Source organism: Scyliorhinus torazame, chromosome 7 (genome assembly GCF_047496885.1).
Source record: "Scyliorhinus torazame isolate Kashiwa2021f chromosome 7, sScyTor2.1, whole genome shotgun sequence".
NCBI lineage: Eukaryota > Metazoa > Chordata > Chondrichthyes > Carcharhiniformes > Scyliorhinidae > Scyliorhinus > Scyliorhinus torazame.
The window spans coordinates 165,935,226-165,958,644 of NC_092713.1; the positions used below are offsets into that span (position 1 = coordinate 165,935,226).

Genomic DNA, 23,419 nt, shown 5'->3' on the forward strand with positions numbered 1-23,419 from the left:
CTACTATACAATCAATGGTGACTACCACCTTTAGACAGCAGTTAAGTTGGCACTGGTGCAGGGCACAGTCTAGTTATAGGGGCTAGGGCACAGACTGTCTATATTTGTTCACAATAAACACATGTTCATACTGTTCAAACCTGCCTTGGTGCTCTGTCTGATTAGTGTGGGTGTGGGGCGGTGTGTGGGACAAGTGAGGCTCAGTGGGTGGACCGTGGAGCCCCCCCTTCCCCCCCTCCAGCCGCCACCCCGACTGTCCCCAGCATTCCTTCCCCAGCGATTTGACGGGGCCATGTGATGGACTGGACAGCCCACGTGCAAGGATAACCCAGGTGGAAGGTGGTACTGTGGGCATGAGTCAGACAGTGTCACACGATGTGGAGTTCGGAGCCCATCGCAGAGCGGGCTGTTATCATCCTCCATCCCATGAACCAGACCCGCTGTCACTGCCAACCGACTGCCCCCAGCTCGTAGGGCCGCAGGTATATATAATGGACAGGGGATGCCTGAGGGTGATTTGGTGGTGTGGAAGGTGGGGGTGTTCGGTGGCATGGGAGGTGAGGGTGTTCGGTGGTGTGGGAGGTGGGGGTGTGGTGTTCGGTGGTGTGGGAGGTGGGGGTGTGTGGTATGGTGGTGTCCCTACCCCTGGCCAGCGTCCCCCTCTCTGCCGCCCCCCCCCCCCCCCAGTCTGCGAAACGTGTCTTGACGAGGGCTTCCCGGTATCTGGCCCTGGCGATAGCGTCGTGCGGCCTCCCATGCCTGGCCAGGCCCCATGTCCCACTCATCCTCCTTGTCTGATGAGGCCTCCCCTTCCTCCTCATCCTCCTCTAGCACATCGCCCCTCTGCTTCGCGATGTTGTGGAGGACGCAGCAGACCACCACTATGCACTCGGCCCTCCTTGCCTCGTACTGGAGGGCCCCTCCAGAGCGGTCCAGACCCCGAAGCACCTCTCGGTCACACCCTTGGTCTCTGTATGGGCATGACTGTAGCGGGTCTTCGTGTCGGTCTGTGGCCTCCATATAAGCGTCATCAGCCACGGGTAACCCCTGTCGCCCAGCAACCAGTCCCGCAGCCGGGGAGGGGTTTCCCTTGAACATGTCGGGGATCACCGGGTGCGCCAGGGTGAAAGAGTCGTGTACACTGCCCGAGAAGAGGGCACAGACGTGCATAATCCGCAAATGATGGTCCCAGACCACCTGAATGTTTATTGAATGGCAGCCCTTCCTGTTGGTGAACAGCAGCCTGTTATCTGCCGGTGGGCGTAGGCGGACATGCACCCCAATGATGACCCCGTGGACCTGGGCCATCCCGGTGATGGAGCCGGCTGCCCGAGCTACCTGGTGGACACGGTCCACAGAGTACTGGATGTAACGCTCCGCCTGGGCATACAGGGCGTCCGTGATGGCGCGGATGCACCTGTGCACCGATGCCTGGGAAATGCCGGACATGTCCCCACTCGGCGACTAGAACGACCCCGTCGCGCAAAAGTTCAGGGCGACCGTCACCTTGACGGCCACCGGTAGCAGGTTTCCTCCCCCGTTCCTCCGCGGTGCCAAGTGTGCCATCATGTGGCAGATGTGTCGAATTGTCTCCCTGCTCAACCGCAGTCTCCTTCTCCATTCTCGGTCCGGAAGGTTCTCAAAGAACATGATGGCCCAGATACATGAGTGGACTCATCCGGCGCCTCCTTGGCACCTCCTCCTCCTCGCCTGTTGGGTGGCCGGCCTTCCAGCCTGTGTGGCTGCCACCTGCCCCTCTGCAGTCTGCTCCTCTTATGCAGCCTCCGCTTCCACTCTGAGCGGCCTCCGCTCACGCTGCCACAGGGCTGCATGCAGGGCAGCGGCCATCGCCACGGTGGCCAGCATCGCAGGTTGATGACCGAAAGCCATTATTTTCTGCAGGTGGTGAAAGGAAAAAATGTTATCATGTTGTATACACCCGTGCTCAACCAGGTACCATGGGCTGCACGGTGGCCCCAGTTGTCACCATGTACCCCAACCACGCATGCCCCCCACCCCCACACCCCGGCCCCGTCAGTGCCCCGGGTCCTGGCGCCTGTCCCTGCTGCCAGGGGCACAGTTGGCTGGCTCTGCCCTCTCTGGGGGCTGCCATCGGTGTGGCCCTGGGTGGTCCCCCGGTGGGTGGCTGCCGGTTGGGTGGGTTGGCCGGCGGGGGGGACTGTTGTCACTCCGTGCACCCAGGGTTCGAGGTGGGTGGCCAGCAAGATGGCCACCGGAATAGCGGTCGGTGCCTGGGCACTGCCCCTGTCCTGTTGTGGAGCTCCCCGACTGCTCAGCCTGTTCCCCCCCCCACTTGCATTTCCCTCCCCCCGGCCCTGGCAGCCCCTCCCCCTGCAGAAAGCATGGCCGGTGTCCGAGCCGGAGGCCCGCTGTCACGCCACGCCACCTCCTACCTCCTCTCTCTGCTTCCGCAGTCAGCACGCCAGGTTCACAAAATTGTATAGCACACTAGAAACACGGCGGCGAGAATTCGGCCGAGCCGAGGTGCTGAATTGCGGAGGCCCCGGAGAATCGGTCGTCAGGACCGCTAATAAGATGCCGACTGCATTTTCGGGCCGCGCGGCTGGCACCGCAATTTCGTCGTTTTTGGGGGGTCGGATAATCCAGATTTGGCGTGAAAACTGTGTCAGGCTCGATTTCGGCATCGGAACCTATTCTCCGCCCGATCGCGTTTCGCGATTTAGTGTCAGCTAACGGAGAAACCAGCCCATGGAGTTTGTAACGGGAGCTGGAGTCGATGGCTTTGATCTTCCCAATGTGTTTCCCAGTGAGCCTGGCTCCTCAGTCCTCACTGCTCTTAGCTGCTGTTCTTGTCACTGATTGGACAGTTATTGTTAGAGATTCAGACCACAGCAGAAATCCCCAGTGTAAAAAATAACAGCAAAGACTGTCAGATCGGAAGATTGAAACATAACCAACAGAGGAAGTGAAAGAAGGGCTCAGAGCAGCTGGATGTTTGTTACTGACACGGGAGGAAACTGTGAACCGTGTCCACTGCCTCGAATCTTCCAGCACAGAAGGTGGCCATTCTGCCCATCGTGCTGGGACTTACCCAATTAGTCCCACTCCCCCTCTCTAACCCCATAACCCAGCAAATCTTTCCTTTTCAGGGATATCTCCAATTGCCTCTTGTAGACCTGGGTCCACAGCACGAGACTGTCCCTAACCTGGCTCCAAATTGGCATCTCATTCATTCATTGGAAGACAAAATGCCTGGGCTGGGAAATGGAGCTCAGGGCTCTGAATATCCCCCCTCCCCTCCTGAGGGACACTTCATGCTGGGATACAGTTCCATGGAGCCCCACAGCACAATGTGGCAGAGGCCGTGGTGTAGTGGTAATGTCACTGGACTAGTAACCCAGAGGCTCAGGCTAATGCTCTGGTCACAGGTTCAAATCCCACCATGGCAGCTGGTGGAATCTGGAATTAAAAGCTCATCTCAGTAATGATGACCATGAAACCATTGTCGATTGTCGCAAAAGCCCATCTGGTTCACTAATGTCCTTTAGGGAAGGAAATCTGCCGTCCTTACCTGGTCCGGCCTACATGTGACTCCAGACCCTCAGAAATGTGATTGACTCTGAAATGGCCACTCAGTTGTAGCAAACCGCTGCAAATCCTAAAAGTCATGAAACTGGACGGACCATCCGTCCTAGACCCCGGAAACAACAACACAAACCCAGCCCTGTTGAGCCTGCAAATCCTCCTCGTTAACAACTGGGGACTTGTGTTAAAGTGGTGAGAGCTGACTCACAGACTAGTCAGCAACAGCCTGACATAGTCACATTCACAGAATCATACCTTACAGATAATGTCCCAAACACCATCACCATCCCTGGGTATGTCCTGTCTCACACAGCAGTGGCGGCAGCGCAGTGGTATACAGTCGGGAGGGAGTCACCCTGGGAGTCCTGGACATCGACTCGGGACCCCATGTAGTCTCATGGTACCAGATTAAACCTGAACAAGGAAACAAGGGGACTACCACATCCCCCTCCACCCTCAGCTGATGAATCATTACTCCTCCATGTCGAACACCACTTGGAGGAAGCACTGAGGGTGGAAAGGGCACAGAATGTACTCTGGATGAGGGACTTCCATGTCCATCACCCAGAGTGGCTCGGTAATACCATCACAGACCGAGCCGGCCGGGTCCTAAAGGACATAGCTGCTAGACTGGGACTGCAGCAGGTGGTGAGGAACCAACAAGAGGGAAAAACACACTTGACCTCATCCATGACAGTATCGGTAGGAGTGATCACCGAACAGTCCTTGTGGAGACCAAGTTCCGTCTTCACATTGAGGATCCTGTTGTGTGGCACTACCACCGTACTAAATGGGTTAGACTCTGAACGGTTCGAGCACCGAAGACTGGGCATCGATAAGGCCTGTGGCCACCAGCAGTAGCAGAATTGTTCTCAACCACAATCTGTAACCTAAGGCCCGGCATATACCCCACTTTCCCATTACCAACAAGCCAGGCGATCAACCCTGTTCCAATGTGGAGTGCAGGAGGGAATGGCAGGAGCAACACCAGGAGCAACCTCAGAGTGGAAAACATTTGGAGTATAATGTGGGTTAATGTGAACTTGTCCACTTTGGCAGGAAGAATAGAAAATCAGTAAAGTATTTAAATGGAGAGAGATTGAGGAACTGGCTGCTACAGAGGGATCTGGGTGTCCTGGTACATGAATCACAAAACGTTAGTCTGCAGGTCCAGCAAGTGATCAGGAAGGGAAATGGAATGTTGGGGTTTATTACAAGAGGAACGGAAAATAAAAACAGGGAAGTTTTTCTGCAGCTGTACAGGGTCCTGGTGAGACCACATCTGGAATAATGTGTACAGTTCCAGTCTCCTTATTTGAAAAAGAAATAATTGTGTTAGAAATAGTTCAGAGAAGATTCACTCGACTCATTCCCTGGGATGACGGGTTTATCTTCGGAAGAAAGTTTGGACAGGGGGCCCGAACCTACTGGAGTTTAAAGAAATGAGACGTGATCTCAGTGAAATATAAGGTCCTGAAGGGACTGAGAGAGTGGATGCCAGGATGTTGATCCCTCTTCTTCTGGGACAGAGGGAGACAAGTGGGCAGGAGAAAAAAAGCTACAGAGAGAGTGAGGGAGAAAGAGAGGAACAGAGGGAGAGATTGAGAAAAGAGAAAGAAAGAATGAGGGAGAGAGCTAACAAGGAGAGTGAGACAGGAAGGACAAGACAGGCAGTCAGACAGAGAGAGGGAGAGAGACAGAAACTGAGCGACTGACACTGAGGGAGGGAGAGAGAGAGAGAGAGAGATGAAGTGAAGGTGCTGACGTGGTGTCTCTGCCTCATACCATTTACATACTGAGGAACGGGCAGAGAGACTCTCACAGGCTGCAGCTTTATAAAGCAGAGCCCAGTGAAGGGAGAGTTTATCAGTAACCAGGCACAGGGACAGGAGCAGACACCATGATTTCAGCCATCCAGCTGATCTGGCCTCTGGCATTCTGCATCGCAGGTACAAATCTCTCTCTTTCCACCTGGAATATTTTCCTGCTCTCCATTTCAATCCAATTCTACTGACTTGTGATTGAAGGGAAAATGCTGAAAGCAGAGGAACAGTCAGTGTCTCCAACAATATCTCATTGTACAGGCTCTTTCTGTGACAGTTCTTACTTCACTCTGTTTCTCTATTACTCCTCAGGTATCAGTGGAGACATCACCATGACCCAGTCTCCCCCGGTGTTGTCAATGAGCCTGGGCCAGACCGCAACCATCACCTGTACGGCCAGTCAATCTATTAGCAGTAATGTTAATTGGTACCAACAGCGAAAAGGTCAGAAACCGGCTCTGCTGATCTACAAGGCAACAACTCGATTCACAGGAATATCCGACCGATTCACCGGCAGTGGATCTGGAACACGATTCACCCTGACAATCAGCAATGTGCAGAATGAGGATGTCGCTGATTATTACTGTCAGCAAGATAACAGCTTCCCCTACACAGTGATTCAGAGCCTTACAAAAACCTCAATACGCTTAGCCCCACCTCCTATATTGACACAACCCATTGTTTTATGTAATATATAATAATATACACACAGACCCACCTCTTTCACTGACACATCTCACAGTTTTATATAAGCTATAATAATGGACACAGTCCCACCTCCTGGACTCAGACATACGGGTGGCACAGTGGTTAGCCTTGGGTGACTTTGTGGAATTTGCACCTTCTCCCTGTGTCTGTGTGGGTTTCCCCTGGGTGCTCTGGGTTTGTTCTACAACCCAAAGATGTGCAGGTTAGCTGGAGCTATGAGGTTATAGTAGTAAGTGGGCGAGTGGGCCTAGATAGAGTGCCGCTTCAGAGGGTTGCTGCAGACTCGATAGGCTGCAAGGGCTGCTTCTGCATTGCAGGAATTCTATGATTCTATGATCCCACAGTTTTATATAATGTATAATGATGGACACACAGCACCACCTCCTGTAATGACACATCCCACAGTTTATTCATAATAATCTTTATTATTGTCACAAGTAGGCTTACATTAACACTGCAATGAAGTTACTCTGAAAAGCCCCTAGTCGCCACATTCCGGCACCTGTTCGGGTACACGGAGGGAGAATTCAGAATGTCCAAATTACCTAACACCACGGCGCAATTCTCCCATCGGGAGACTAAGTCCCGGCGCCTGTGTGAAAACCGGAGTGTTTCACTCCGGCGTCGGAGGCCGCTCCCAGCCCACTATTCTCCCGCCCCCGGGGGGGTAGTAGCAGTGTTGCATCATTTACGTAAATGACGTGGCGCAACGTCAACCGCACATGCGTGGGTTGGCCGGCGCTAACCCGCGCATGCACGGTTGCGGTCCTCCCCGAGGCCAGCCCGCAAGAAGATGTCGGATGGATCTTGCGGGGCGGTGGAGGAAAGGAGGTCCTCCTTCAGAGAGGCCGGCCCGCCGATCGGTGGGCACCTAACGCGGGCCAGACCCCTTTTGAGGCCGCCCCCGGTGTAGGAATCCCCCCCCCTCCCCACAGGCCGTTCCCCCCAGCGTTCCCACGCTGTTCCCACCGGCAGCGACCAGGTGTGGACTGCGCCGGCGGGAAGCTGTCGTGTTGGGCAAGCCGCTCGGCCCATCCGGGCCAGAGAATCGCCGCTTGCCAATACAAACAGCGAGCGGCGATTCTCCCAGCGGCCAGCCGTGATTCGAGCTGCGCCGGTTTGGGGGGGTGGGAGAATCACGTGCGGGTGTTGGGGCGGCGTGGCGGGACCCGCGCGGCGCCCCGGCGATTATCCCACCCGGCGTGGGGGGGGGGGTGGATTCCGCCCCACATCTTTCGGGACTTGTGGTAGGAAACCGGAGCACCCGGAGGAAACCCACGCAGACACAATATATAATAATGGACACTCAATCCCACCTTCTGGACAGACAGAACCCACAGTATTATACAATATTTTATACATAATAAACACAAGAAAGGAAACTGAACAAATGATTCTCAGTGTCCACTACACACTCCAGTCCCTGTGGTGTCCACAGCTCACTGAAGGCCTCAAGTTTCCATCTGACTCTCCATGTCCACGTATGAAGAGCAGCTGAAAGATTTATCATCCAAAATTAGAATTCTCAACTCTCCCAATAAAACAGAGAAATTGAGAGAAACAGAGAGAGAGAGAGTGAGAGAGAAAGACATGAGTGAGTCAGACAGAGAGAGGGTGAGAGAGGGTGAGTGAGAGACAGAGAGAGACAGAGAGAGGGTGAGAGAGGGTGAGAGTGAGTGAGAGACAGAGAGAGACAGAGAGAGGATGAGAGTGAGTGAATGAGAAACTGGGAGAGACAGAGAGGGTGAGAGTGAGTGAGTGAGAGACAGAGAGAGACAGAGAGAGGATGAGAGTGAGTGAATGAGAAACAGAGAGAGACAGAGAGAGGGTGAGAGTGAGTGAGTGAGAGACAGAGAGAGACAGAGAGAGGGTGAGAGTGAGTGAGTGAGAGACAGAGAGAGGGTGAGAGTGAGTGAGAGACAGAGACAGACAGAGAGAGAGTGAGAGTGAGTGAGTGAGAGACAGAGAGAGGGTGAGAGTGAGTGAGTGAGATACAGAGAGAGGGTGAGAGTGAGTGAGTGAGAGACAGAGAGAGGGTGAGAGTGAGTGAGTGAAGCAGAGACAGAGGTTTTTGTACAGCCCCTGTACTGGAAGCTGCCAGTGTGGTTCACGTTCGGTAAAGGAACCAAGCTCAGACTGAGTAAGTAAATCCCAATCCTCCGGTATTAACCCTTTCAATACTGAAACGTTCTCTTTTAAAAAAATATATATTTATTAAAGTTTTTTAACACAATTTTTCTCCCTTACAAACAATAACCCCCCCACCCTTGTAACAAAAAAAAAAAACGAGAAATCGCGCAGAGCAAAATGATATATTTACACAGCTTTGTACACTGGCCCTCACCCGTACGGGCCAGTTTCCCCAACCCTTCATGTTATCTCTTGCTCATCCACCCTCCCAGGCAGTCCCCCCTTTCCCCCCCCTCCCCGCCCCCTCCCAGGACGTGTGTCGTTCCCTACCCCCCCCCCCCCCCCCAAGGTTGCTGCTGCTGCTGGCCGACCTTCCTCTAACTCTCCGCGAGATAGTCTAGGAACGGTTGCCACCGCCTGTAAAACCCCTGCGCAGACCCTCTCAAGGCGAACTTAATCCTCTCCAACTTTATGAACCCAGCCATATCATTTATCCAGGCCTCCAGGCTGGGGGGCTTCGCCTCCTTCCACATTAGCAAGATCCTTCGCCGGGCTACTAGGGACGCAAAGGCCAGAATGCCGGCCTCTTTCGCCTCCTGCACTCCCGGTTCGTCCACTACTCCAAATATTGCTAGCCCCCAGCTTGGCTTGACCCGGACTTTCACCACCTGAGATATTGCTCCCGCCACTCCTCTCCAGAACCCCTCCAGTGCCGGGCATGACCAAAACATATGGACATGGTTCGCCGGGCTCCCTGAGCACCTTCCACATCTGTCCTCTACCCCAAAGAACCTACTCAACCTCGCCCCCGTCAAGTGCGCTCTGTGGACCACCTTAAATTGTATCAGGCTGAGCCTGGCACACGAGGAGGAGGAATTAACCCTACCTAGGGCATCAGCCCACAGACCTTCCTCGATCTCCTCCCCCAGCTCCTCCTCCCATTTACCCTTCAACTCTTCTACCAGCGCTTCCCCCTCTTCTTTCAACTCCTGCTGTATTTCCGACACCTTGCCCTCCCTGACCCATACACCCGAGATCACCCTATCTTGAACTTCATGTGCCGGGAGCAACGGGAATTCCCTCACCTGTCGCCTCACAAAAGCCCTCACCTGCATATATCTAAAGCATTTCCTGGGGGTAACTCGAACTTCTCCTCCAGTGCCCCTAGGCTCGCAAACGTCCCGTCGATGAACAGGTCCCCCATTCTTCCAATCCCCGCCCGATGCCAGCTCTGGAACCCCCCGTCCATCTTCCCCGGGACAAATCGGTGGTTACCCCTGATCGGGGACCACACCGATGCTCCCATTTCACCCCGGTGCCGTCCCCACTGGCCCCAGATCCTTATACTGAAACTTTCTCAAACACAAATGCTGAATCGTTGAAGGTGTTAGTGGGGAGCTGCAGTGAATGAAATGGTTCATTGAAGAACACTGTGTAGAACAGGGTGCCCAGCTGTATTTCTTTAGTTCCATTCCCCCCTTTAAGCAGCAAGATATAAGTAAGCAGCTTTTACCCACCGTGTCGAGGAGATCTGGACGTTTGCAGACTGTGTTCACATTCCTGGACCATGGAGTGAAATCACTCACTGGACTCCTGTCAGTCTCCGTGTGACAGACACGGGCAGAGTTTGATGTGAGCTCTGGCTCCCTGTCACACTCTCTGATATAACTGATCACAGCAGCAGCAGCACAGTGAGACAGCGAGGTCCCACTTCCCCCCAGCTTTAACTCTGCTCTCTCCACTCCCTGCTTATCTCTTAGCAAAGTTCTGATGACAAACAGGTCCAGCAGGGCTCACAGTCCAGTGGCTTCAGTGTTCCAGGCTTTTGGGGAGACTCTCAGTTACTTTCTCTTTGGGTCGAGTTCAGTCCGATATTTATTCCTGATCCAATATTCCTGAAAATCCCTGGAGATATTTTATTGTTTGATGTGATGTGTGATCTCTGACGGGACCAGCATTTATTGCCCATCCCTAATTGCCCTTGAACTGAGTGTCTCGCTTGGCCATTCCAGAGGACATTTCAGAGTCAACACATTACTGCGGATCTGGAGTCACTTGTCGGCCGGACAAGATCAGGATGGCAGATCCCCACTTCAGGTCCACACATCCCATAAATTAACTTTTAAAAATGGCCTGAATTCCCCTTTCCTGCCGGTCCCCGTAACCCTTGACCCCCTCGTCAATCAAAAATCTGTCTAACTCTGCCTTTAATATATTCAATGTCCCAGCATGCATTGCTCTCTGGGAAAGAGAATTCTAACACTAACAACCCTCTGAGAGAAGAATTTCCTCCTCATCTCCGCCTTAAATGGGGATCCCTTTGGCTCGATTGTCCATCAGCAGGATACTCCGTTTTGCCAGCAGCGCATTCATGCCCGCGGATTCCCAAAGACATGGGGGTGCCCAAAATGGGAAACCCCATTGGCCAGGTGCCAGGACAGAGAATCCCGCTTCAGGTGGGGGGGGAGGTGCTGCACCAGAACACGGGTGCAGCGGGACGGATGATCCTGCCCATTATTTTTAAACTGTGTCCACTAATTCTAGATTCCCCACGAGGGGAAACATTCTCTCAGCATCCACCCTGTCAAGCTCCCTCGGAATCTTATATGTTTCAATAAGATCACCTCTCATTCTGCAATGAGTACAGACCCAACCAGCTCAACCTTTCCTCATCAGACATTCCATTCCTCAATGGAATCAGCCCAGTGAACCTTCTCTGAACTGCTTCCAATGTCGGAATATCCGTCCTTAAGTAAGGAGACCAATACTGTAGCCAGTACTCACGGTGATGTCACAATGTGCTGTATCGATGGAGCAAGACTTCCCGATTTTTATGCTCCATCCCCCTTGTAATAAAGGACAACATTCCATTTACCTTCCTAATCACTTGCTGTACCTGCAGGTTAACCTTCTGTGATTCATACACAAGGACACCCCGATCCCTCTGTACCACAGCTTTCTGCAGTCTCTCTCCATTTCAATAATATGCTGCTTTTCTATTCTCCCTAACAAAGTGGACAAGCTCACATTTGCCCACATTATATTCCATCTGTCAAATGTTCTCCCCACTCACTGAACCTATCAATATCCCTTTTCAGACTCTGTATCCTCCTCACAACTTGCTTTCCTACCTATCATTTTATCATCAGCAAATCTAGCTACAATACTGTCATTCCCTTCATCCAGCTCATTAATATAGATTGTAGAGTTAAAACCCCAAACAACAGCCATCTTCCTTTGTGCTGGGTATGATCCAACCAGCGGAGAGTTACCCCCCTGATTCCCACTGACTCCAGTTTTGTTTGGGCTCCATGATGTCAAATTCAGTCAAATGCTGCCGCGATGTCAAGGGCAGTCAGTCACTCTGGCCTCACCTCTGGAGTTCAGCTCTTTCATCCATGTTTGAACCAAGGCAGTAGTGAGGTGAGGAGCTGAGTGACCCCGGCAGATCCCAAACTGAGTGTCGGAGAGCAGGTTATTGCAGAGTAAATGCTACTTGATAGCACTGTTGAATATAACACCCATCATTTTGCTGATGATTGAGAGTTGACTGATGGGACAGTAATTTTCCGGACTGGATTTGTCCAGCTTCTAGTGGACAGGACATCCCTGGGTAATTTTCCACATTGTTGGATCGATGCCAGCTTTGTAGCTAAACTTGAACAATTTGGCTAAGGGTGTGTTCTGGAACACAAGACCACAAGAAATAGGGGCCGGGGTAGACCATTCGGCCCATCGAGCCTGCTGCATCATTCAATACTATCATGACTGATCTTGGTTTTCAACTCAATTTTCCTACCCACTCCCCGTACATCTTAATTTTCCCGAAAGACCTAAAAAATCTGTCAATCCCAGTCTGGAATATATTCAACAATGGAGCATCCAGACCCTCTGGGTCGAGAATTCCAAAGATTCACAATCCTTTGAGGGAAGAGATTTCTCCCCATTTCAGTCCTAAATGATCGGCTCCTTATCCTGAGACTGTGACGCTGTTTCAGATTCCCCGACCAGCGGAGACAATCTCTCAGCGTCTACACAAGTCTGGAACACAAGTCTTCAGTGCTACTGGGGGGAGGATGTCAGGGCCCAGAGCATTCGCAGTATCCAGGGCCTTCAGCGTTTCTTGATATCATGTGGACCATAAGACCATGAGACATAGGAGCATAATTAGGCCACTCGGCCCATCAAGTCTGCTCCGCCATTCAATCATAGCTGATATTTTTCTCACCCGCATTCTCCTGCTTTCTCCCCATAACCCCAGATCCCCTTATTAATCAAGAACCTATCCATCTCTGTCTTAAAGACACTCAGTGATTGGGCTTCACAGCCTTCTGCGGCAAAGAGTTCCACAAATTCACCTTCTGGCTGAAGAAATTCTTCGTCATCTCAGTTTTAAAGGATCGTCCCTTTAGTCTGAGATGGTGTCCCCTGGTTCTATTTCTCCTACAAGTGGACACATCCTCTCCATGTCCACTCTATCCAGGCCTCGCAGTATCCTGTAAGTTTCAATAAGATCCCCCCTCATCCCTCTAAACTCTAACGAGTACAGACCCAGAGTCCTCAACCGTTCCTCATACGACAAGCTTTTCATTCCAGGGATCATTCTTGTGAACCTTCTCTGGACCCTTTCCAAGGCCAGCACATCCATCCTTAGTTATGGGGACCAATCCCAGCCCTGGGTCACTGTCTGTGTGGAGTGTGCACATTCTCCCCATGTCTGCGTGGGTTTCACCCCCACAACCCAAAGATGTGCAGGTTAGGTGGATTGGCCAAGCTAAATTGCCCCTTAATTGGGAAAAAAAAAATTGGGTACTCTGGGGCTCAAAACTGCTCACAATACTCCAAATGGGGTCTGACCAGAGCCTTACACAGCCTCAGAAGTACATCTTTGGTCTTGTACTGTAGCCCTCTTGACATGAATGCTAACATTGCATTTGCTTTCTTAACTGCCGACTGAACCTGAATGTTAACCTTAAGAGAATTGTGAACAAGGACTCCAAGTCCCTTTGTGCTTTTCCCAATTTAGAAAATAGTCTATACCTAAATTCCTCCTTCCAAAGTGCAGAACCTCACACGTTTCCACATTGTATTTCACTTGCCACTTCTTTGCCCACTCTCCTAGCCTGTCCAAATCCTTCTGCAGCCCCTTTGCTTCCTCAATACAACCTGTCCCCCAACAGATTTTTGTATCATCTGCAAACTTAGCAACAGTGCCTTCTGTTCCTTCTTCCAGATCATTAATGTATATTCTGAAAAGTTGTGGTCCCAGCACAGACCCCTGAGGCACACCACTAGTCACTGGCTGCCATCCTGAAAAAGACCCCTTTATCCCCTCTCTCTGCCTTCTGCCAGTCAGCCAATCCTCTATGCATGCCAGGGTGCCTTGTCCTGCCCTTGACATGTTTCCTCCTCCTTGGGATGAATTTCTGCTGTGCATCCCGAATAACCCCCTTAACACCATGGGCTTTTAATTTATTTCACAATTTCCTATGCGGCACCTTGTCAGAGGCCTTCTGGAAATCTAAATAAATCACGTCCACTGGTTCTCCTTTGTCTAACTTTCTTGTTACCGCCTCAAAAAACTCTAGATTTGTCAGGCATGACATCCCTTTGACAAAGCCGTGCTGACTCAGTCCTATCTTACCATGCACTTCCAAGTATTCCGCAATCACACCTTTAATAACGGACTCTAAAATCTTACCAATGACCGAAGGCAGGCTATGCGGCCTATAATTTCCTGTCTTCTGCCCCCCTCCCTTCTTAAACAGTGGTGTTACATTAGCCACATTAGCCACTTTCCAGTGGGACCCTTCCTGCCTCCAGTGATTCCTGAAAGATCACCACCAATGCCTCCAAAATCTCCTCAGCTATCTCTTTTTGAACCCTGGGGTGTAGTCCATCCGGTCCAGGTGACTTATCCACCTTCAGACCTTTCAGTTTCCCCAGAACCTTCGCCTTAGTGAAGGCCACTGCACTCACCTCTGCCCCTTGATTATGCTAGAGCTCTGGCATCCCACTGGTGTCTTCCATCGTGAAGACTGATGCAAAGTAACCATTCAGTTCGTCTGCCATTTTTTTGTTTCCTATTATTACTTCTCCAGCCACATTGTCCAATGTGGTCCAATGTCTATCTTTGATTCTCTCTTACCTTTTATATATTGAAATAAACTCTTCCTATCTTCTTTTATATTACTAGCTAGCTTGCACTCATATTTCATCTTCTCCCCCCTTTCTGCTTTTTTAGTTGTTCTCTGCTCGCTTTTAGTGAATTCCCAATCCTCTGGCTTCCCACTAATGCTCGCCACTTTGTATGCTTTTTCTTTTGCTTTTATGTTGTCCTTGACTTCCCTCGTCAACCATGGATGCCTTGTCCTGCCCTTGACATGTTTCCTCCTCCTTGGGATGAATTTCTGCTGTGCCTCCCGAATAACCCCCAAAAACCCCTGCCATTGCTGTTCCACTGTCTTCCCTGCTAGGCTCCTTTTCCAATCAACTCTGGCCAGCTCCTCCCTCATGTCTTTGTAGTTACCCTTATTTAATTGTAATACCGTTACATCTGATTGCAGCTTCTCCCTCTCAAACTGCAGGGTAAATTCTATCATATTGTGGTCACTGCTCCCTAAGGGTTCCTTCACCTTAAGTTCGCTAATCAAGTTTGCCTCATTACACATCACTAAATCCAGAATTGCCTGTTCCCTAGTGGGTTCTACCACAAGCTGCTCCAAAAAACCATCTCTTAGACATTCCACAAATTCCTTTTCTTCAGATCCACGACCAACCTGATTTTCCCAGTCCACCTGCAATATCACAAGATTATTGTGATATTGCCTTTTTAAAAAAAATTATTTTTATTCAAATTTTTGTCCAAAACATAAATTTTTGCATAACCAATCGCAACAATTAACATAACAAAATAAATGTTAACCATATATACAGAGAAAAGAACAATATTACACAAGAATTCCCCCCACCTCGGGATGCTGCTGCTGACCTTTACTGCTCTCCTAGAAAGTCGCGGAACGGCTGCCACCTCCACGAGAACCCCGTCATGGACCCTCTTAAGGCAAACTTTCTTTTCCCGAGATTGAGAAACCCAGCCATGTCACTAACCCAGGTCTCTGTATTCGGGGGCTTCGAGTCCCCCCACATTAAAAGGATCCACCTCCGGGCTACCAGGGAGGCAAAGGCCAATACGTCGGCCTCTTTCGCTTCCTGAACTCCCGGATCGTCTGACACACCAAAGATCGCTATCTCTGGACTCGGTACCACCCGCGTGTCCAAGATCTTGGACAATGCCTTCGCAAAACCCCGCCAGAATCCCTTAAGAGCCGGGCAGGCCCAGAACACATGGACATGGTCTGCAGGGCTTCCAGTATATCTCGCACATTTATCCTCAACCCCAAAGAGCTTGCTCATCCTGGTTGCCATCATGTGTGCCCGGTAGACCACCTTAAACTGGATTAAGCTAAGCCTGGCACTTGATGAAGAGGAATTGACCCTGTTTCGGGCGTCCGCCCACAGGCCCGCATCTAGCTCCTCCCCCCATTTGCCCTTAAGTACCTCCACTGGGGCTTCCTCCGCCTCCTGAAGTTCCTGGTAGATGTCCGACACTTTCCCCTCCCCTACCCAGGTGCTGGAGACCACCCTATCCTGTATCCTGCGTGGGGTTAGCAGCGGGAATGATACCACCTGTTTTTTCAGAAAGGCGCGTACCTGAAGGTATCTGAAAGCATTTCCAGGGGGTAAATTGAACTTCTCCTCCAGCGCTCTCAGACTGGGAAAGGTCCCGTCTATGAACAGGTCCCCCATCCTTTTAATGCCTGCCCTATGCCAACCTTGAAACCCTGCGTCTATCTTGCCCGGGACAAATCTGTGATTGTTGCGTATCAGGGTCCAGACTGAGGCTCCCTCCACCCCCCTGTGCCTTCTCCACTGACCCCAGATCTTTAATGCCGCCACCACCACCGGACTGGAGGAGTAGCAGGCCGGCGAGAACGGCAGAGGTGCCGTTACAAGTGCCCCTAAGCTGGTACCTTTGCATGAGGCCACCTCTAGCCGCCCCCACATCGACCCCTCCCCCAATACCCATTTCCTAATCATGGCTATGTGAGCCGTCCAAAAGTAGCTGCAAACGTTCGGCAGCGCCATCCCACCCACCCACCCCGACTGCGCTCCAGGTACAGTCTCTTTACTCGCTGGGTCTTATTTGCCCATACAAATCCCGAGATGATCTTGTTCACCCGCTTAAAGAAGGACTTAGGGATGAAGATGGGAAGGCACTGGAAGACCAACAGGAATCTGGGGAGAACCGTCATCTTAACGGTCTGCACCCTCCCCACTAAAGATAGCGGGAGCATGTCCCACCTTTTGAAGTCCCCCTCCATCTGCTCTACCAGCCGAGATAGATTAAGCTTGTGGAGGGCATCCCACTTTCGAGCCACCTGTATCCCTAGGTACTGAAAGCTCTTCTCGACCATCTTCAGCAGAAGCTCTCCCAGTCTCTTCTCCTGCCCCTTAGCTTGGATCACAAACATCTCGCTTTTCTTCTCGTTTAGCTTGGACCCTGAGAAATTGCCAAAGTCCCTCAGAATCTGCATGACCTCCCCCATCCCCTCTAGTGGGTCCGAAATGTACAGGAGCAGATCATCCGCGTAAAGCGAGGCCCGATGCTCCTCCCCCCCCCCCGAACCAACCCCTGCCAGTTCTTTGAAGTCCGCAGCGCTATAGCCAGCGGCTCTATCGCAAGGGCGAATAATAATGGGGAGAGGGGGCACCCCTGCCTCGTCCCCCGGTGGAGCCTAAAGTATTCCGACCTCACCCTGTTCGTGCACACACTTGCCACGGGGGCCTGGTAGAGGAGCTGGACCCAACCTATGAACCCCTCATCGAATCCGAACCTTCTTAGCGCTTCCCACAGGTACTCCCATTCCACCAGGTCAAAGGCTTTCTCTGCATCCATCGCTGTCACGACTTCTGCCTCCCCTCCCTCTGATGGCATCATGATGATGTTTAGGAGCCTCCGTACATTGGAGTTCAATTGCCTGCCCTTAACGAAGCCTGTCTGATCCTCTCCTATCACCCCAGGGACACAGTCTTCAATTCTAGCAGCCGACATCTTGGCCAGCAATTTGGCGTCTACGTTCAGGAGCGATATCGGTCTATAAGACCCACACTGTAGCGGATCTTTCTCTCATTTGAGGATGAGTGAAATCAAAGCCTGTGACATTGTTGGGGGGAGGGTCCCTCTCTCTTTGGCCTCATTAAAGGTCCTTAGCAGGAGTGAGCTCAGCAGCTCCGAAAATTTCTTGCAGAATTCTACAGGATAGCCATCCGGCCCCGGGGCCTTGCCCGACAGCATGTTCCCGAGACCCTTTACCATCTCCTCCAGCTCTATCAGGGCCTCCACCAGATCCTCTTCCACCTTTGGAAACCTCAATTGGTCCATGAATTGCTTCATCCCCTCCCCCCCTGGCGTGGGCTCTGACTCATACAATTTACCGTAGAACGCCATAAAGACTTTATTCATCCCCTCTGGGTCTATGACTGTGTTGCCCTCCTTATCCCGTACTTCCCCAATTTCCCTGGCCGTCTCCCTCTTGCGAAGTTGGTGCGCCAGCATTCTACTCGCTTTCTCCCCGTATTCGTAGACAGCCCCTTTGACCTTCCTCAGCTGTGCTACCGCCTTCCCAGTGGTCAGCAGGTCGAATTCTGCCTGCAGCCTCCAGCACTCCTTTCAGTAGCCCCATCTCGGGGGTCTCCGCGTAGCTCCTGTCTACTCTGAGTATCTCCTCTACTAGCCTCTCTCTCTCCGCTCTTTCTTTCTTCTCTCTATGGGATCTGATAGAGATGAACTCCTCTCTGATAACTGCCTTCAAGGCCTCCCACACCATGGATGCCGCTACCTCCCCTGTATCATCAGTTTCCAGGTAATTTTTAATGTTCCTCCTTAAATGCCCACAAACCTCATCATCTGCTAGCAGCCCCACATCTAGCGTCCATAGTGGGGGCTGACCTCTCTCCTCCCCAAGATGCAAATCCACCCAGTGTGGAGCATGATCGGAGACTGCAATGGCCGAGTATTCTGTCCCCTCCACTCTAGGGATTAACGCCCTGCTCATCACAAAGAAATCTATACGCGAGTAAACTTTGTGGGCATGGGAAAAGAAAGAGAACTCCTTCGCCCTCAGTCGGGTGAATCTATAGTGCCTTTTTTACATGCTTTTTGTATCTCCTGATTTATTTTCTGCCCCACATCCTGACTACTGCTCGGGGGTTTGTACATAACTCCCATCAGGGTCTTTTTACCTTTGCGATTCCTCAACACAACCCACAGAGTTTCTATGCCTTCTGATCCTATATCGCTTCTTGTTATTGATTTAACTTCATTCCTTACTAACAATGCAACCCCGCCCCCTTTGCCCATCTGCCTGTCCTTTCGATAGGACACATATCCTTGGATATTTAGATCCCATCCCTGATCCCCTTGCAGCCACGTCTCTGTGATGCCCACAACATCGTACTGGCCAATTTCGATGTGCACAGCAAGCTCATTTACCTTGTTCCGTATACTGCGCGCATTTAGATACAACACCCTCAATCCTGCATTGACCACCTCCCTTCTCACACTTGTCACCTTTTTTTGCTCTGCCTGAGGGTGATGTTGTTCTCTTATTTTGGTTCTCTATTCCCCCTTTATTTATTACACCTTCTAAGTTAACGCTCTGGTTCCCCCCCACCCTGCCATTCTAGTTTAAATCCTCCCGAGTGACACTAGCAAACCACCCAGCCAGGATATTGGTGCCCCGCCAGTTTAGATGCAACCCGTCCTTCTTGTATAGGTCCTTCTGGCACCAGGGAGGCAACACACCATCCTGGAGTCTCTTTCACGTTCACAGGAACACCTATCTGTGCCCCTTACTATAGAGTCCCCTATAACTATCGCTCTCCTGCACTTTGCCCTCCCCTGCTGAGCAACAGACCCAGTTATGGTGCCACTGTTCTGGCTGCTGTTGTTTTCCTCTGATAGGCTCACCCTAGTGAATCAAACGGGCTGAAGACTGACATCTGTGATGCTGGGATCTCAGGAGGAGGCCGGGATGGATCATCCACTCGACACTTCTGGTTGGGCTCCTCCATCATTGAGGATGGGGATATTTGTGGAGCCTCCTCCTCCAGTGAGTTGTTTAATTGTCCATCAGCATTCACGTCTGGATACGACAGGACTGCAGAGCTTAGATCTGATCCGTGGGTTGTGGGATCGTTTAGCTCTGTCTGTCACATGCTGCTTCTGCTGTTTGACACACAGTCCTGTGTTGTATCGTCACCAGGTTGACACCTCATTTTTCAGCCTGTCTGTGCTGCTCCTGGCGTGTCCTCCTGCACTCTTCATTGAACTGAAACCAGCAGAAAATCCACACAAACAGACCCATGTGTGTCTGATTTGTCTGTGTGTTTATTAGATGTGACTGAGCAGATAGCAAGAGTTTCAGCAACAACAAAGATGCTTCTCTGGTTCACCTCCCACTTTCCCCATCCACTTACAGAATCCTTACGGGGAAAGGGCTCAGTTCCTGCCATCGACTGGTTAAATGTCCCCCCTCTAGACTCCAGGCCTCCCATAATCTGCTCTCCATCTCTCTCCTGAAGACACTCTCTCTGGCTGGGGAACAGTTCCACCCTCCCCAAGTGGCCTCATTCCTCCAAGTGTGAGGCAGGAGGGTGAACATGGCAGCCTATTGGAGCGTGAGGTGTCAGCCGTGCCTCAGTGGGGAGCACTCTCGCCTCTGACTCGCAACGTTGTGGCTTCAAATCCCACTGCAGAGACTTGACCCCATAATCCAGGCTGAGACTCCAGCGCAGTATTGAGGGAGTGCTGCACTGTCAGAGGGGCTGTCTTTCTGATGAAACAAACTGATGTCTGCCCTCTCAGGGGGTGTAAAAGATCCCATGGCTCTATTAGAGGGAGAGCAGCGGAGATCTCCCCGGTGTCCTGGTCAATATTTATCCCTCAGCCAACATCACTAAAAATCTGATTACCTGATCGTTGTCACTCTGCTCTCTGGGATCTTGCTGTGCACAATTGGCTGTAAAACACTTTGGGACATTCTGAGGTGGTGACAGGTGCTATAGAAATGCAAGTCTTTCTTGGAGGTTGGAGATTCCTGATCCGACCCCTCACCCTTGACCTCAGTCCAGTGCTGGGTAACAAGATTTGAAATTAAATCTAGAACTTTCTACACTGATAGCCAATCAGAATCCTTTGTGTAGTGTGTTGCTCCAAGTCTGCTCCAAGGTTTTGGGATAAAGTTCTCCCGATCTGTGCGTGATGTGAGGTTTGTTAATGTTCAACCTGTTCCCCCAGACAGACTGATCAATAGTTCGAGCTTCCTGACTGGTTAACAGTCTCTTAAAGGAACACTGGGTCTTTAAATACTCTCGCTATTAACCATTTCAGTGCTGAATTTGCAGCAATCTTCTTCACAAATGTTAAAGCAACATTCCAAAATCCGGTGGAAACCCACGCAGGCATGGGGAGAATGTGCTAACTTCACAGTGATACAGGGCCGGGATTGCACCCGGGTCATTGGCACCATGAGGCAGCAGTGCCAACCACTACGCCACCGAGCCACCACTCCACTGTGCCATTTAATCTATTCAATTATATCACAGTCATCCTCTTGCAATATCCCACACTATTGCTTTGTGTGAATATTTGTTCTGTACTTTCTATATCTCCAGCTTGAATATTCTCCCACTGCTCCGACACTGTTTTGCATCAAGTCCTTGTTTCTTGTCCATTTTGGCAAATCCCAGTTTAGTAAAATTGCCCTTTCCCCAATTAAAAACTTTTCCTCTTGGTCTATCTTTACCCTTTTCCATAACTACTCTAAATCTAACTGAATTATGATCACTATTACCCAAATACTGTCGCATTGATAACCCTTCCACCTGCCCAGATTCAATCACTAAAACTGTCCAAAACTGCTCCTTCTCTTGGTTGGGGTTTTTCCGTGCTGGTAAAAAAAGTTCCCCGGAATGGATTGTCAGAATTCTGCATCATCTATCCATTGGTATTGATTTGATCCCAGTTAATATTTGGGAAGTTGAAATCCTTTAGAATGGCAGCGATTAAAATTCCTTCTCTTCTCTTTCAGCCCGTGAGAATTCACAACCCACGCTGACCCTGCTTCCCCCCTCCGTGGAGGAGGTCAAGACCAAGGGCACTGCCACCCTGGTGTGCCTTGCCAATCACTTCTATCCTGATGAGGTGGTGGTGGAGTGGAAGAAGGACGGTGCAGCCATTTCGGACGGGGTTCAGACCAGCAACTACCTGCGAGCTTCGGACAACACCTACAGCGTCAGCAGCCTGCTGACCCTCTCTGGCTCTGCCTGGGAGTCCAACGCCCGCTTCTCCTGTGCCCTCACCCACGTGAGCCTCTCCTCTGCCCTCAGCAAGAGCATCAGGAGGTCAGAATGTGCGTAGAGTGTTAGAGACAGTCCACAGAGGAGACACAACTTTAAACAGAACCGGGGTGAGCTGGGAGGGCAAAGGTCATTGTCAGCACTGAATTACAACTCTCTTCCTTCTCGGGACTGGGTCTTAGACACTTCTGAGGGTCAGGGGTTAATTCACTTTCAGGGTAGTGGAGAGCGAACTTTACTTTGTATCTAACCCTGCACTGTACATGTCCTGCGAGAGTTTGATAGGGCAGTGTGGAGTGAGATTTACTCTGTATCCAATCCCATGCTGTACCTGCCCTGGGAATGTTTGATGGGACAGTGTAGACGTGTGATGCCAAGTAAAACCTCTCTAAGATGCTGAAGACTGTCAGCTGTACAAAAATTATGTGACCCTCTGAGGTCTCTGCTCCAGGAAACCAGACCTCCTTCCTGCTCACCCTGCAGTTACAATTTAAGGTTTAGTCACTGTTTAAAGGGACAGGATTCTCATGTTATTGAGAAAATCTCCACAAGTGTTTTAATAAACCTCCGTTCTCCCTGTGAATTCCTCCAGCTTCCTCTGGCTGGGCTGTTTATTCACGTTTTTTTTCTGACAATGTAAATCTGTAAAAGGTAATAAACATTAAGAATATTCAGTATGTGTCTCGTGTGTGCTTTGGAAATGTCCCTCCTCCCCATCAGCTGATTGGCTGTATTTCAGCAAATGATTGTCATGATTGGCTGGTTGGCCTGTCAATCAATGACACATCTGCAGAAGATTGGATTCAAAGACAATTATCAATCATTTTAAAATAATCAATTTTATCTGGAATCTCTGAGTTTACAAGATTCAAATCAGAAAAGAGACTGAAAGTTGCTGGGATTAAATCATCACAATCACAATTCTCCAACCCATATTCCCCACCTCCCCCGTGACCGTACCATCTCACGTGGTCTCAGTACTCCCAGAGTTTCAATCACAGATAAGACCATCTCTGATCACTTCCTTGTATCACTGCCCACCCACATCCCCCTTCCACACCCCAACCCTACCCCCTTCTGTATCCATCCCTGGAAAAACCTATTCCCCAATTCACTTACAACGGCACTTTCAAAATCCCAACTCTCTGTCTCTGGCTCTCCGATCACCACAACATTTCTGCAGCGACTGATTTACTCAACCTCACCCTCACCTCCACCTTTGATATCCTCGTCCCCAATAAAACCATTACTCTCTCTCATCCTGGCCATTCCCCTCTACGGCCTCATCGCCACTCACTTAATCCAAGTGACGCAGACTTGAAAGGATATGGGGGAGAACTGGTTTATCCATCCACTGCCAGATCCGGCTGGACCACTTCAAACACTCCCGGCTCCTACTCCCATCTACTAAAACTGCTCACCATTCCAGGATCACCCTGGAATGTAAAGATAATCCCCGGCTTCTTTTCTCCATTGCAGACCATATTCTTAACCCCCTCTCCCCTGTCCCCTCCACCCTCACCTCCAACAACAAGTGGGAGGAGCTCATGGACCTCTTTCTCAGTAAGATTTAAAAAATATATATATATATATTTATTAAAGTTTTTCATCAAAACAATTTTTTCCCCTTACAAACAATAACCCCCCCCTAACAATATAACACAAAATCGCCCTAAGCAAGATATATATATACATGGTAAGATGATATATTTACATCCCCCCCCTCCCCCCGCCGCAGGGTTGCTGCTGCTGCCGACCGACCTTCCTCT

At 50.7% G+C, this 23,419-nt stretch overlaps 1 long non-coding RNA gene and 1 gene segment (V, D, J or C); both read left to right on the forward strand.

Moving 5' to 3' along the window:
* Positions 1-5,389: 5,389 nt before the first annotated feature.
* LOC140427365 (immunoglobulin kappa variable 3-15-like) lies at positions 5,390-6,088 on the forward strand. The segment is given in 2 exon segments: positions 5,390-5,516; positions 5,703-6,088. Coding segments are annotated over 2 exon segments (435 nt in total).
* Positions 6,089-7,465: 1,377 nt separating this feature from the next.
* Positions 7,466-22,324, forward strand: LOC140426681 (uncharacterized). Its single transcript, XR_011948267.1, has 2 exons — positions 7,466-8,238; positions 21,383-22,324. It is a non-coding gene; the product is annotated as an uncharacterized lncRNA (long non-coding RNA).
* The last annotated feature ends 1,095 nt before the right edge of the window (positions 22,325-23,419 follow it).